The 15,911-nt window shown below is 37.8% G+C and overlaps 2 protein-coding genes across 7 annotated transcripts in view; both read left to right on the plus strand.

The window, feature by feature from the left end:
- The first annotated feature begins 374 nt into the window (after nt 1–374).
- Nucleotides 375–10,719, plus strand: MRLN (myoregulin). 5 transcript variants are annotated; one of them, XR_012133239.1, is made up of 6 exons: nt 375–535; nt 1,858–1,940; nt 9,261–9,371; nt 9,763–9,863; nt 10,263–10,386; nt 10,489–10,513. XR_012133239.1 is itself a non-coding variant. In XM_073241017.1 (5 exons), exon 5 carries the CDS (start codon nt 10,509–10,511, stop codon nt 10,647–10,649), a length of 141 nt encoding a protein of 46 aa, XP_073097118.1. In that variant the 5' UTR covers nt 376–535; nt 1,858–1,940; nt 9,261–9,371; nt 9,763–9,863; nt 10,489–10,508; the 3' UTR covers nt 10,650–10,719. The 5 variants fall into 5 exon arrangements, 4 of the variants coding, with proteins under 4 accessions (XP_073097118.1, XP_036859005.2, XP_036859003.2 ...); XM_073241017.1 differs by lacking the exon at nt 10,263–10,386 and having other exon boundaries at nt 376–535; nt 10,489–10,719; XM_037003110.2 differs by lacking the exon at nt 9,763–9,863 and having other exon boundaries at nt 376–535; nt 10,465–10,719.
- Nucleotides 10,720–10,865: 146 nt separating this feature from the next.
- The window catches only part of SLC16A9 (solute carrier family 16 member 9), an 81,018-nt gene continuing 75,972 nt past the window's right edge, over nt 10,866–15,911 (plus strand). For both annotated transcript variants that reach the window (XM_037002965.2, XM_073241014.1), the window contains exons 1-2: nt 10,866–14,993; nt 15,111–15,406. The gene's annotated coding sequence lies outside the window, so the exon portion shown is untranslated. The remainder of the gene's footprint in view (nt 14,994–15,110; nt 15,407–15,911) is intronic.

Genomic DNA, 15,911 nt, shown 5'->3' on the forward strand with positions numbered 1-15,911 from the left:
ACAAATCTCAAAAAATAGAGAAGGTGCATTTGAAAATCCATTTATTTATGTATTTTAAAACAGGGGAAGTCAAAGTAGACAAGGCAAAACGTGTACATTTGAAAAGAGATTCAGATATCCATGGAAAAGAATTGTTCAGAAGAACAAAGGATAGTATAATGTGAAATGAGTGACAGTATTTTTCAAGACAGTGAAACGTTAAGGATATTTTTGTTAGTTGATTGTTCAACATTTAGAACATTTGACATAAGGGTCTACCAATGGCAGAGGGGTGATACCCTCCTCATGGGTTATTTGAGCTTCTGTGTGAACCTAAGTATATTTTTGTTATAATTTATCCCACCTGTGTCTGTCAATTCCTTTCCACTTGCCTCCTCCCATGACGGTCTGGCTCATGTTTCTTCATAAAGCTGTAAGCCAGTTATTAATAACAGCCCAGTGAGTCTCCCTTTCCACCTAGGAGCATATGGTGTTTTTCACAAAAGAGAGAGATCATCTCCTTGACTTTGGACTTTGCTTATTGAACCCCTAAACAGTAAGTTTTGGTTTTTAAAATACGTGGCATTTTTAAGTGTTGATGTAAGAGAAAAGTTTAGTAAAACTTCTGTTTGCTTTTGGTAAAGGGAGAATATAGTAAATTAAAATTTAGACTCATAAAGCCTGTTTCTCCTCCCTGCATTTCAACATCTTTCCAATTTTTATAAGGCCAAATGTAAGAAAGATTAATGAATTGGAGTTCTCTTCCTTCCATTTCCTTCTGGTTAAATAAAAGCAGGAGGAAAAAAGCCAGGGATTAATAATATCTAAATTACTTGACCAAGCCTTGTAGCTGTACTTGGTATTCTTGTCTCCTGGCATTTCCTCTCCAAGGCAAGATTTCAAAGAGAAATTTCACAAATGGAAAGAATATGCAGGGAGACTTGGGTCTTGTCACTTTCCATGTTTGAGATTTGGATCAGAGAGGGCACCTGTCGTCTTCCACCAATTCATTGCCTTCTTTTTTGGCCAAAGGCTGTGTCTTTGCAGCCTTCTTTAGGAGGGTTGCTGCTGAGAGTCCTGCAAAGTAGGTCACTGTGCTTTCTGTCTGGAAAAGGAGTACCCAGAAGCCCATGGAGGCCTGTGCGCTGCTTGACCTCCTGAGCAGAGCTGGAGCCTGACACTCCTGTCCTTCGCCAGGACAGGAGACTTGTATAGCTTTCTGCATTGTTGTGTGTGTTCAATTCTCTTAAATATGTGCATCAGCCTTCAAAACAAAATGTGTAAGAGAGGCATTACAGTGAATTGAAAGGAGGCAGATGCTGGCCTGGTGTAGAGCCCGGGCTTGGACTGCTAACAAGTTGTGTGCCCTTAAGCAAGTGCTCAACTTCTCTGAGCTTCTGTTTCCTCAGTGGCAAAGTGAGAACTGTAACCTGTTATACAGGGCAGTGGGTTTACTCATAATGTATGTAAGTGGCCAAGTATGGTAACATTATTTTTGAAATCCCTCATTTGAATTTGTCCTGAATTTCTTAATCATCTCTGATTTGTTTCAAATTCAAATCTAAAGTTCCAATGTGATTTTTGATGGGAAACAATAAACTGTAGACACAATTACTGGTTTTTACTGCTTTTAAGAACTTCTTCTTTAGGACAGTTAAGCCATTTGAATGCTGAGGTTTGAGGCATTGAGGTTGGTATATGGTTAACAGTTTTGGACATTAGTCTACAGCTAAAATCAATGATGATCTCCCAAAACAATTTCAAAGCATAAGCTATTGTTTTCATAAACTTACTTGCTTTACTATAATCAGTAATCTAAGATTTTTCTTCCATTTATGTACTTCTATGATTCTAAAGGGCTGGTTTCACCCTTGCTAGATTCGACTCTGTAACTGGACAGACAGAAAGGAGGGTTGTCTCAGAGGACCTGCTTCCCTAAGTGTTCCCCTTTAACCCAGCAGGTAGGGTGAGATTTTGTTTTCCTTTATAAGCTTTCATTTTGCAAATGTTTGTTTAATTACTACTGTGTGAAAGACACAGTACTAAGTTGGTAAGTGGTCAATAAGCTCTAAATATAGTAGGAGAAATAAATCATTTCATGAATACTCTGATATGTCAGAAAAGGCTTGTTCGAGAAGTACAGACAGGGTACAGACAGGCCCTGGATTCCACAGGGTCGTTACACTCAAACCTTATTCCCTGAAAATGGGCGTTGTTGGCCAGAGTTCCCCTTGGAAAGCTGTACATTCTTGAAAAATAATTCAGTACCCTCCCCAGGTTCAAGTGCTTGTGAGGCATAGAACAGCACCTTAAAGTTGCATCTCATCCTCCCACCCTGCCATTTTTTTTATTGAGCACCTATTTTGTTCTAAGCCCTGTACTAAATGCTTGGAATATAATTCTGCCTTAAAAGAGGTTACAGACATTCACTTAACTTGAAATTCTTCACTCCAACCTACTTTCTAATAACATTTAGCTAGATTCAGAAATCAACTCTATGTCTTAATGGATAAAAAATCACCCCCAGAAGTGAATTTATGCAGTGTGTTGCAGGCCAAGAAAGTAGTTGAAAAGATTTTGCCAAATGTATTTCAGAACTCTGTCAGGTCCAGCGATTCTCCACTGTTCTCCACCTTGTTAGGATATATGACTTCTGCAGATAAAAAACAAAAGTCTAACAAATAAACTCTCAGTCCCACTCCTGCTTCCTCATACTATGCAAAGGACAAGTGTTGGACGGCGCTGCTGTGTTCAAGCTTCCTCTTGAAAATCTTGCAAAGCTGGTTCATAGCCAGGGCTCCAGGCAGTTCGTCTGGCCTTGTAAAAGTGCACTACAGCTGTGATTCATGGAGAAGGCTGGGGAACTTGGCAGGGAGAAGGCAGATAATATTTTGATTATTTTGGTCCTAGAACATTTCCTAATGTTAAGTGCTTGTAACCAAGTAATTTATTTCATCTTAGTGGCAATGTTCAATCTCCTATTTGGGGCAGGAATGTGGCAGTGGGAAATCTCAGCTTCAGGAGTCTTGTTAATGGATAATTAAGAGGTGATGTTTGTTAATGTGTAGAAAATTAATTCATTTTAGGGCCAGAATATTTACTTAAAACATTTGAGGCATGGTCATGGATATCCTAGGAAGGCCCAAACTGGACAGGTGTTGACATAGAAAGAAAGCATGAGAAATAGAAGTTGAAGAGAAGTAAAGTGGTTTCACACAGGTCTGGGATCCCCCTGCCCCGTGTATGATCAGGTGGACGGTCCTCAGTGCTTCCAGGCAAGCCACTGCCCTCCTGCCACAGGTCTGTGTAACTTTCCAGTGATTTCCGTTTTTTAAGTCCACTGGTGTCCTCTCATCCACCAGAGTTACTCATCTCTCTTCACTGTGGTTGGGCTGCAGGGAAGTGGCCATCCTTCTGATTCCGCTGGTTCATTGTACCAACCGCTGTTTTATCGCCTGCCAGGCAGCATGCTGGGATCTTGACTTGCCTTTTTATCAATCCTGAGATACTGCAATGATACCGTAGCTTTTACCAATCCAGAGATACAAGCTGACCTCCATTCAAATCACTGGTCATCCCCAGTGTGTGACCTTGACACTTACTTAGCCTCTCTGGTCTTCAGTCTCTCCAACTAAGGAAATTGGAGTGTTAAATAACTCATCCCACAAGAATTTATGAAATTCACATCAAAGTGTATGTAGGTCCTTCTTAATGGTAGTTATGAATAAATCCTCTCAAACCCCTGCAAGACAGATATCTCTGTTCTCCAGATGAGGTACTAGGTGAGCTTAAGTGCCTAGTCCAAGGCTTCAGAGTTAATACCAGGCAGAACCAGGACCTAAAACCAGTTCCATTTGGCTCCAAACCATGTACTCTCTCCCCACTTCACCTTGCTGACTGACCATCTGTAACAAAGCACATGCGTTTGCTTTCAGTAGAAGTCCACTAGGTCAAGTTCTGTGCCTCCTGAGTCTCCCCTGCTGAGTCTTCCAGTTTTCATTTGTGACTTTATCCTGGACTCTCTCTTTATTTTACACTGGCCTGAGTCAAACAGCTGGGAAGTTATCAGTGTATCTCCAAATAGCCAAGTCCAGTGAAATGCAGAATCCAGTTTGTCATAAATGTCAAAAAATTGCTAAGGCAATTATGATCGTAGCTTTGCAGGAAAATAACTGTGTAACCTCAGGCAAGCTGCTGTAGTTCTCTGGGCCTTGCTTATCAAATTAGACATTTACAAAATCTCAAGTATTTTTCCCAGCACTAACATTTCTGTAATATCTCAGACCTTTTCCTACTGTTGTTTTTCTTAGCTGCAAAGAGAAAAGTCTCCTTGAAATCATCTCTTAATCAGGAAACACGGTATAATCATCATGCCTGCAATCATTTAAGTGTAAATCATATGCCATTTAATCATCATCCTCATTCAAGCTTCTCTCATACAAGCCTCATATCATTAATAAATTAATTTTTCAGATATGTTTTAAATTTCCTTTCTCACATAATTCAGCTTTCGGAAGAATCTAAAGGACCCCTAATTAGGCCAGAAAACAGAACTTGAGCTCAAATTGTAGAAACTTACAGAACACACAAAATCCATTTATCATTGAATATGCCCGAGTTTCCAGTTAACTTCTGACTGACTCAAATTTGAGTTTATGTCTACTGCCCTGCCCACCAGCATCCATTTCTGGAGTCATAAGAGGATAAATCTCCAATATGCCTTAGAAACAGTAGCCTTCCTACCAGGACACTCCTGTCCTAAAACCCCCAAGGGTCAGTGTCAAAGTTTTGTTGCCTTCTAACAATTTCCCTGGATTTCCTAATTATAAGCAAAACAAAAACAAAAACATCAACAAAACATAATTTCCAAGTGATTTCTCAAGTTTCTAAAAGATAATTATTGAGCGTAAGTTTTACGGGAGAGACATTTTCCACACAGAGACAAACAGAAAGCACCCAACTCTTGGGATTTTATTTGTAAAATATTTGCTGGGAAACGTAGGCTTAATATATGTATTTGACTTGTAATTATCATTTGAACAAAATGAACTTTCCATCTTTGGAGAAAGCTTCTGCTTTATTGCAGTGGTGAGTTGCAATATGTTGTAGAAAAGCGGGCCATAAATTCTGCCTGATGAAGTCAGGATGGCTCACAGAGGAGGCAATATTGGGTTTCAAAGGATGAGTAGACATGTGACAGTTTAAGTTACATGTTGATGTGCTTAAAGAGGAACTGAGAATGATTCATTCAAGGGGTTACCATCTAGGAGGTAATATACTAATAATAGTCACATTTATTAAATGTTTACTTGCTACATAAAGTATTATCTCATTAATTTTCACACTACCCTAAGAAGTAGGTACTATAATTATCATCCCGATTTTATACAGTTGCTAACTGAGGCATAGGAAGTTAATGTAACTCATCCAAGGTCTCATGGAAAAGCAGCAGATCTGAGTCAAACCCCATCTGTCTGATTCCAAACCCCTCTCTCACCCATCATGTCCTGGAAACATTCCTGTTATTTCTCTGCCTAGTTAATGTTAAGGAGGTCAAGGAGAAGCTTGTCAGTCATAAATTGATCTGTAGGTGGATCACAGATTAATAATAAACAAGAATAAAACTGCAGATAGTAAAATCTAATAAAAAGTAGATTTAAAAAACTGTACTTTGAGCAAACCTGGTTGCTAGACAGTAAGCTCATAATGGTAGCCTGTGATAGTTCTGTGTACAAAGATTAGATTGTTTTGATGTGAATAGATTAACCACTGGCTGTTGTAGAAATATTCTGGCAAATTCAGGGTTATGAGGCCCAGAGGGGTGACTGAGAGACTGTCTATCCTGTTGTTCAACCAGCAGTTCACATATGCAATAAGGAGTCGGGACTGAAAAGGAAAAGTAGCTTTTTTCATTTCGGTATAGTCGATTTCCATTGTATTACAGATCTTTTCAACAGTAATTTTTAATTTGAAAATGTTAATAAATCCACATAGTTGAAATGTAGTTGAAAGAGGGTGGCGTATGGGGACTAGAGTCTGGAGTGTGTGTAATCTAAGCTCTAGCTCGGAATACTGAATAGTCTCGGGCAGCTCCTTCATCTCCCAGGAGTGCTAGTCACCGCCTGGCACACCCAAACCCCTCAGTAAATGGTACTTATTGCACTTTGCTTAAGTGACTTGTTAAGCAGAAATGGGCAAATTTCAATAATGTCTCACTTTGCAACATGTGTCTCTAGGGAACTTTTGTCAGTATTATCTTGACCATCAGATATGGATGGGAACAAGGAGTAGATTAGCAAATTCTTGTGAAAAGAAAATATTTTTGAAATGTGACTTGTGTTTAAGACTACAAACTTGAATCCAATAAAAAGTATTTTTCTTTTGATTGGAAAAGAGACTTTGCAAAGTATGTTCTGTTCTTTGTCTTGACCAAGAATCCACACCTAATAAGGGGAAATAAGAGAGGTTGAGAGAAATTGTGAAAATGGTGTACTAGTAATATTTCAATATAATAGAGGTTTTTTGGTTTGCTTGGCATTTTTTTTTTTTGCCACGGGACTAAGCCATTTAGCATATGCAGTATTCTTATGGACCCAAGAGTCAGAGTTGATTTGAGAAACACTGTTTTGTATAAAAACTGTAAAACCTTTAAAGGCAAGGGCCTACAAGCTGATGGCAGGGCAAAGAACAGAGGATAATGAAGTTCAGCTCTCAGAGACCAAAGGTTACTGCCTCCTCTGCATTCGTCTAACTTCGTGGGATCCCACCATTCAACCATTCCATGAATGCTGAACAGGCAAATTTGAATTCGATTATTTGCACTCTTGAATGGAGTCAAAAGAAAACAAAGATGAATTTTAAAAACTAGTTATAAGAGTATTTATTCTATTTTCAGACATTCTATAAAATAAAGGAAAAGGAAGAAAACAAAGGCATTCAAAAGGGAGGGCCAATTATTTGTGGCCATCTGAAATTGCAATATGAAATACATTTGCCCCCAAAATAACCTAGGATGTGGCTATATCAGAAATTGCAGTTGGTATTTTAGCTATGATTTTTAAATACAACATTCAAGAGAAGACCACAGTCTTGAGAGAGTCACACTCAATACATCCTATCACACTTTTAGAAGTGTCCTAAGTTGTTTGAAGTTTATTTCTATTTTTGGTGCATATTTTATCCAATAAAAACTCTAAGAACTTTTTTTCCCTGTAAATTGCTGCTGTTAAATAATTTTCCCCACGAAAGAATGTCCCTTCAATCCCAATGAAAAACCAAGCTTCTCACTATGAAAGTAACTGATACGGCAGAATGTAAAGCAAAGTCTGTTGACACTCATAATTTTAATGTACAATAAAATCTGAGTGTGTTAGTAAACTTGTGACATAAATTTGTGTCCTTTTAGATCTATAAACATATCTAACATCAGAGAGAAGAACCAAGTAGGAACCACCCACATTCTTGTTTCTCATGAACATTTTGAATGAAATAAGACTATTTTCTTTTGCAAAGAGACTTAATATGAACTCAAGGAAAATTAAATTTGTCAATGAAATATCATAATGAAAATATGTAACTTACATGATCATTTAAGCTCCCGAGTTCACATTTGTTAAAATGATTGGTTTGACAAAATCAGCATACATAACTTTTAACAATATGAAGAGGACTAGCAGTTACAGGACTTACTTTCTTCAGTTTCTGAAGTTACATAAGTGACATCCTTTTAAATGAAAAAAGGAGAAAAATCACACATAGTTCACCCAAATTCGACCAATATGACCACTATTGATATTTGTAGGTATTTCTCTGCTTTCTTTTCTAAATATTTCAGTTGTGAAGTCTAACATACATATAGAAAAGCACATAAAACTTTCATGTGGAGTTTAACAAATAGTTAAAACGTGAATGCTGGTGTACCTCCCAGTCAGGACAAGAAATGAAGCACTGGTGGAGCTCCCTCTCCCCACACGTCCCTTTTCTTACCCTCTCTAAATTCACCACTATCCTGATTTTATGGTAGCCGATCTCTTTGCTTTTCTTGGTAAATTTACCACCTACATCATGGGCACCATATACACAACCCTAAGCCATGCACTTTACCTCTGTGTTCTTCTACTTTACATAAATACATTTATATTATGTGTTTTCTTTTGTGCCTTGCTTTTTAAGACTTCAATATTATATTTGAAAAATTTTCCCCCATTTTCATAGGTAGCTGTAGCTTAATTTTCATTATTGTGTAATATTCCACAACATGGCTACATCTTTCCACCTATTAATGGGCATTTGAGTTGTTTCTAAGTTGAGGGTATTACAAACAATATTTTGATATGTGTTTTGGTACAGATATCCATGCATTTCTTTAAGGTATATACATAGGAGTGTAATGGGTAGTCATAAGGTATGGGTTTTAATCATATTTTAATGTAATTTTGTAAGTAATATTTCTATAATTTCAGGGTTATAATAACCATCATTTTATTGGATAAATAATCTTCCATTTGCAACTGAATTTTAAGCCTGGTCTTTTGCAATAAATTCATTCCTCCATTTTCTAATTTGTTTGTAAAAGTTATAAGGAATCTTAAAATGTATAGAATTTATAACAGACACAATCTCATGAGTTATGGTCTTACAGAGACAGAGAAGTTTTATTTGTTTTGCTCATTGTCATGGAAGATATTGAAGCAAATATATTTAAAATAACTTTTAGGGAATTATTTTTTTCTGTTGAGCTATATTTGACATGAAATATTGTGTAAATTTAAGGTGAACAACCTCATTGATTTGATACATTTATATTGCAGTATGATTGCCATGGTAACGGTAGCTAACACCTCCATTACATCACATGAATATAATTTCTCCTAGTTGGCAATAATTAAAATCTAGTCTTAGCAAGTTTAATGTTTATAATAAAGTTTTATTGTCTGTAACCACTGTACTATGTATTAAATCTCCAGGTTTTTTATCTACTAGTTGCAAGCATGCACCTTTAGACATCTCTCCTATTCCCTTGCCCCTCAAGAATTATTTTGAAAGCATGGTGAATGTTGGCGCTGCCAGGAAAGTCCTAGAATTCAGCTTAACTTTTTTGTTAAAGGTTCACTTTTTAGCTGTACAATTCTGTGATAAGTGGAAAGTAAAGCATCACATTTTCCACTCTTCAGCATCTCCCTCCAGACTTCTCTGAGAATTTCTCCATGCAGGCTCTTGGCCTCTTCACTTCATACAGTACCTCCCTACCCAATAAAACCATTTAATGTGCTTTGACACAGGAACCAAGGTTGCTAAGAGACTGCCTGTGCTGAATGTACTTTGTTCTAGCAAGAGAAGACAGAGAGAAAAGCAAAGAGCAGGCTTACCTACCACTACGTGGGATTAATCAGGTGAGAAATGGGTTTTACTCTTCAGTCCCCACCAGTTGTCTGGACTTTCTCTCACTTCTATTTCAGTCTCTCTCTTAATTGTTGTTTGAGAAAATGGAAGGTACCCTTCAAAGTACAGACTAAAGAAGCCCAAGCTGGAGGCTGAGGTTATAGGAGAAGGGAAGGGCACTTTGCAAACTCATATGTTATTCTTACCCCTTGTTTGTGAAACATAGGCAAAAGGAACTGTTGGATGTGGGGTAAATTCTTGGTGTTTACTTTGCCAGCAATGGCTATATAATTTGGGATATGTCACTCTCTCCTCTAGGAATGGGACTAGTTATTACAGAGATGAATCAAAATTGCTTAAAGTGGGGATATAAATCTTGTCTCTCTCCCCTTTCTCTTAAAGCTCAACCCACCTTTTTTGGTTTTTGAGTGAAAACAGAAAATATTTTCCTGCCTCCATCTTGTTGCTTTAAAGAGGATTGAGTGTATATAAGGGATTTTGATGTAAGTCTTTGAAAGTTACTTATTTGACTTCGCTTTTCTGAAAAAAAGACTTAAGAATGGTTCTAAACTCTGACAAGCATTTGGTAAAACGTTCCAACTGGGTTAAGCAGATCACAAATAAATACTTTTTAAAATTCTAGAGTAATTAAAGAAAAACTATTTTAAAAACTGCTTAACGCAAAACTGTGGAGGAAATTAAATGTTTTGTGTCTTAAATGACCAAAATACAAGAGATCTTCTTGGGACAAGATCAAGGAAATGGAAAAGACTTTTTGTTGTTTAATTTTTAAAATTTTTGATTACCTGCCTTTTTCCATGTCTTCAAATACTTCCTGGTAATACTGACTATACAGCTTAGAAGAATGGCAATTTCACTGATGCCAAAAATGTTTCTTTTAGAAAGAAAGGCAAGTTTGGCATGTAGATAAATCCATTATTATGACTTAAAGTGGTCAAGATGAATGGTGGAAAATATTTTGTTTCATTGGTTGGCTGCAAATACATACAGACTCCTGCTTGAAAGGTATTTCTTCATCACTCTTTATAGTGAAAATACTAGATGAAAATTAAAGAACCAAAATTATAAACATGTCCATTTAAGGATTCTTTTTTCTTTTTTTCCCAGGGAGCAGTAGCATTCTGGATATGATGTGTAAAAACTGGATATTAATTTCTACTTCTACTCCTGCAAGTCTGGAAGATGAAGTTATGGGAAGACTTTTAAAAATTCTGTTTGTTATATTTGTTGACTTAATATCTGTAATGTGTGTTGTTATAACTTCTTAAAAAGCTAACATCCCTTTCTTTACATGTAAATATCATATTGAATTCCAGTGAATAAAAACTTGTAGCTTAATGTGTAGGGTGATTTTAATATGATGGCATCTCCAGTTCCTCTAGAAACTAACAGTTACAATAAAAGCAATATTGTGTATTGTTTATAAAACATTCACATAAATTGAAGTGAAGTTTTTCTCCCCCAAAATCTATAGTACTGAGTCATAAAACTTCTTTATTTTTAATATTATTGTTACTTGACTAAAATGTGAGGGTATAATTATGAGTGAAGTTGATTTTTTAAGGATGCATACCTATGTGAAATTTTATGTTTCTAACTTTTAACACAATGAGCTTAATATATGACAATCTTTCCATAGGACATACCAATAGTTTATACTCAGACATAATAATTTCATCTGTGTGTAGGTAAATTGTTTTTCTTAATCCTAGGTGATTTTATGTTTCTACCAACAGAAACTTAGAGTTAGGAATAGAAATACTTAAAAGAGATTCTTTTAGGAAAGTAGAACTTTTAAGAGTGGAGAGAAAACAGGGCACAACCTGTGTTGGTTTTCTATTAGGGACTAAATGCTCACAGTATGTCACTTAACTTAGGACTCATAAAAATCCCACCAAGTGGTCCGCATATTACAGATGATGAAACTGAATCTTGGAAGAATTATGCTATCTTGAAACCATAACTAGAAAGTGGCAGAACCAGGTCTTGGGGCTTTACAATCTATAACATCATGTTGCCCCCAAAGGTAAATATTAAGACAAGAGTGGTTAAAAACCAATCTGTAGAACTCAATTTGTTTTCACAATAATGTTTTATTCGAGATCCTATGACTGTGTTTTAGTATTCATTTTATTATTTATTTTCTTATTCCACATTAAAAAATCTTTAACGAGAGAGATTGTGCACCCTTTTCTCATATCCAGTTTGATCATGCGGTCTCTTCCTGTTTTCTTGATTCCCTTGCTTTCTGACAATGTTAAGATACAACTGTTGAACATCTGCTTTTTAAGCTTTTAAAAGACAGGTCTCTCTGTCCTTTAGACTTTTCGACTTTTTATGTTGGACACACAAGCTTCACAAAATCCTGATTCCTTCCACGTGATGACCATCTTCTCGGATTTGGCCCAATCATTAATGCAATGTTTCATAAGAGGCCTAATGAAGGATGAAAGGAATCCCGGACCTTTGAGACTTCTTTCTTAACTGACTCTTTCTTAGCCTGCCAGCAGCAGTGTTATCTAGTTACCCATAAGCCAAACAGAATCAAACTGTTATAGCATTTGCTGTAACAGAAAATCCTGCTTCTTTTTTTTTACAATACAGTGTCAGATCCTTCCTTTTGGATAAAGGGTCACCTCCTATTGACATGATGGGTTTCTCCCCAGCTCCCTCTGTTTGTCAGGTTACTGACAAGGGAGTAAAGTCACACCCATCTTCAGGCAATTGCTTCTTTTTCCTGTGTGCTTGTAGGCGATAGACGCTGAATAGAAGGATGGACTCATAACTCAGATTGCCTGGGGCCAAATCTCGGTGTTTCACCCCTTACAGTTTAATAACCCTATGTCTTAGCTTCCTTACCTATAAATTAAGTGCTTGTGTCATAGGTTTGTAGAGAGGATAGAATGAGATGACTGGTGCAGAGTACTCAGCACAACTCTTGGCATGTGGAAACCCATAACCTTACAGACTGGCGTTGCCAGCATCCTCAGGTGGGAGCAGAGGAGGTGTGGCTTGCTTCAAGCTAAGTGGTAGTGAGCCTCAGGCTACACGTCCTCCCTTAAAAGGACCTCAAATTAATCCATCCTAACCCAAGCATGTATCTGTGTTCCACTGCCCCCAGCATAGTTCTGTAGGAGATGTAAGTCTAAACTGGTGGGCTCTGCAGCCCATTTTTTGGTTATGTTATTTTGGGACCTGGCAATTTTAACTAGTGTGACTTGAGACAACAAAAGCTACTTGATAAATATCCTTTTTCACTAAGTAATCAGCATCTGAATATGCAATTTCCTATTATAATTGGAAATAGGTTGTTTTTTTCCCACTCTTCAAAAATATTTGTTCTGTTCCTTTTTGCCAGGCATGGTGCTAGGCAGCCAGGTCAAATTAGAGAACAAAACATAGTTCCTGCTCTCATGGAGTTCATAATCTAGTGGGGAAAATGAATGAACACCCAAGTGGTACAATTCTAAGTGGAGGAAGTATTAGGATGGACACATCGGGGTGTTATGAGGGGTATGGAGAAGGATGTTCTAACGACTACCTGAAGCAGCAACTCCTGGGAGCTTGTTAGTCATGCAGAATCCTAGTTCCCCCTAGAACTATTGAATTCAGAATCTTTGTGGTAATCAGATCCTTAGTGATTCATATGCACACTACAGTTTGGGAAGCACTGTTAGGGGAAGCTCACTGTACTAAGTGTTCCTACCATCTGGCTACTGAACAGCTATGTGACCTCTGGGCAAGTTGCTTAATCTCTCTGGGTCTTATACTCCTTGTCCATCTAAACAGAACCAAGAAAAAACAAAAATGGCATTAACACTATCTGCTTTGCATGTCACATAGAAATATTGTGAATGTTAAATGAACTGGACTGAAACTTACATGAAAATGTAGCAGACAGGAGTTACAGAAATCTAAGACCTTGCTATAAACATCAAGAAGACAGGAGTAGCTCTGTGCGGTAAGGGACCTGTGTCTAACTTCAGTAGAATTGAAAAATGATTGTTTTCATAAATGGCAACAATATCCATGGTATGTATATATGTATGCAACCCAGGTTAGGTAATATGTTTTCTTCAGGTGGATTTCTGTGGGTTTTCATAGAATTTAATGTCCACATGTGTTGGTTTAACCAACCCCCTAACTGAACTGGATGGTTTCTTAACTTGCCACAAGTAGATATGCATTATCTGGCCATGAGCTCGAGTCTACATGCTTTTAATTGCATAATCTCTCTTGGAATCAACGCAGATGGCCGTGCATCATTCCCACTCTATGATGCCTTGAAGAAATTATTGTGAATTTGCAAAGAGAGGTCAGAAAACGTCTGCTAGAATCCTTGTTATTTATAAATGATAATACCTGGAATTGAGGGCACTATGCTAAGTGTTTTGCATACAGGTAATTTAGTCTGTTCTAACAAACCTATGAAGCATTTCCATTTTGCTAATGAGGAGATGCAGGCTCAGAGGAATGAGGTAAAATGCCCAAGTTCATACAGGACTTCCTGATTGTGGTGACACAGCTAGGAAATGAGAGAACCAAGACCCTCAATTCAAAACCGCCTGCCTCTAGAGCCCCAGTCTCCCCCATTTAGTCATTTTGCTTCATATCCAGCAGGGAAAGTTAATTATCTCACTCCCTCCTCACTGGATGGCAGGACATTTGCATTAGGAAGAAGCTTCCCAATCCTACACTCAGGGAGTCAATGTGTAAAATGTAACCTGCTGTATATACCCTATTGTGTCACAAAATCTTCATATGACTATTTAGTTTACAGATAACTCTTTCTCTTTTCTAAGACATCAGTCTGTAATAAAATGGCATACATACTGTTCAGTCATGAGCCCCATTGTTTTGTTTTACCAAATGTGAAGTCAGGCTTTATAAAAGGGAGTCTCAGATCATTGTTCTCTAGTCAATGTACAAAGAAATTTAAGTTGTGTCCATAACATCATTTTAATGTGAATTTTTTAATAATTGAAAAATCTCACATACCATTTCGAGTTGTATGTTTCCAAGGAACTCACAAGTGACATTCTGGTAAATGTGCCAATTGCTTGGGCTTAAGAAAAACATCTTTTGAATGACAAGCACTCTGCAGTTTATGAAGCACTTAGTGATTAAGTATTTGCTTGAATGAACTGACTTAGAAAAATAAGCCAGATAGCAGTTCCTAGCTCTGGGGCATGACTGAGATGAACTGCTTCTGTAGAGACTGGGGTCCAGGTTTGAGAGAGGGTCTTAAAAGTGTGGAGTTTGTGCAACCACACCCACAAGGATTTTTTGTTCTGGGCTGCTCTCTGCGTGACTTATTTGCTGGCCTTACTGGGAGCAGTCCTACTAACTGAGCGAGCTGAAGGCAAGTTGCCATTTAGGCCAGCCTGGGGTCAGCAAGGAGCACCAGCTTATTTATAGTCCCACAGGAAAGGCATGCTCTGCCATCCGACCTGGGACCACGGCGAGAGAAGATTAATGGGAGAGCACAGGAAGTCCTTGGTGGCCAACTGGGTTTCCAGCCTGAACCATGTGCCCTTTCAGCCAAGAGGTGGCTACACACTATTCTCTGGAGGTTCCGTGTCTCTGGACTCCCTTCAAGGTGTGATTTCAAGGTACAGAGACTGACCTTTTGGGGGTTGTTTACAAAGTCGATTATGACTTGTACCACGGAGATTATTTGTTCACTAAATATTTATAAAGCATTCACTACTTATCTGATATCATTGCAGGCACAGGGAAATATGATGGTCCCTGTCCTTGTGGAGCTTGCCTTCTGGTGAGGAAGGCAGAGAACAAACTGATAAACATGCGAATTTCCGATGGTGCTAAGTGCTGTGGAGGAAATGAAACAGAGCAATGAGAGATCTTATGTGGGAAGAATATTTTAACTAGGAGGATCTAAGAAACCTTTCCTGAGAGGGTGACATTGGAGCAGAGGCTTAATTGCCGAAGAGCCAGCTTGTGGAGACCTGGGGAAAGACTGAGGAATTCAGATGCAGAGGACAGCGGGTACAAAGGCCTTGAGGTAGGTAGAGCTCAGCAAAACATTAGAAAAGCCCGTGTGATTACAGCTTAGTGAACAAGTGGGGAGTTAACTTTTCAGGATTGATAAAAATCAGCTTCTATATAACTTCTTTGACATTTGTCCCACAACTGGATGGTTAGGGTAACTCTCTCATGGCAAAATATGGAAACAGTGTGAGAACATCTGGTGTTCTGTGTTCTTCGTACCAGCACACATCACAACTTACATTAAATAATGAACCCTCTCTGTAGGGGAGTTTTTTTAAAAATCATAAGCAGGGCAAATATTGCATCTTCTGTAGTTTCAAAAATAACAGCTTCATTGTGATATAATTCAATTAACTCAATATAATTCAATCAGTGTAATTAATGAGATATGCCATATGATTCATCTCTACTTAAAGGGTCCAATTCAATTATTTTTAGTATATTTACAGAGTTCTGTAACCATTGCCACAATCAATTTCAGGCCATTTTCATCACTCTAAAAAGAAACCCCATACCAA

The sequence above is a fragment of the Manis javanica genome, chromosome 7 (genome assembly GCF_040802235.1).
Source record: "Manis javanica isolate MJ-LG chromosome 7, MJ_LKY, whole genome shotgun sequence".
Lineage (NCBI taxonomy): Eukaryota > Metazoa > Chordata > Mammalia > Pholidota > Manidae > Manis > Manis javanica.

Bases quoted from the DNA above. Each gene is read 5' to 3' on its own strand.
- MRLN (XM_073241017.1), top strand. From the start codon at position 10,509: ATGATGTGTAAAAACTGGATATTAATTTCTACTTCTACTCCTGCAAGT.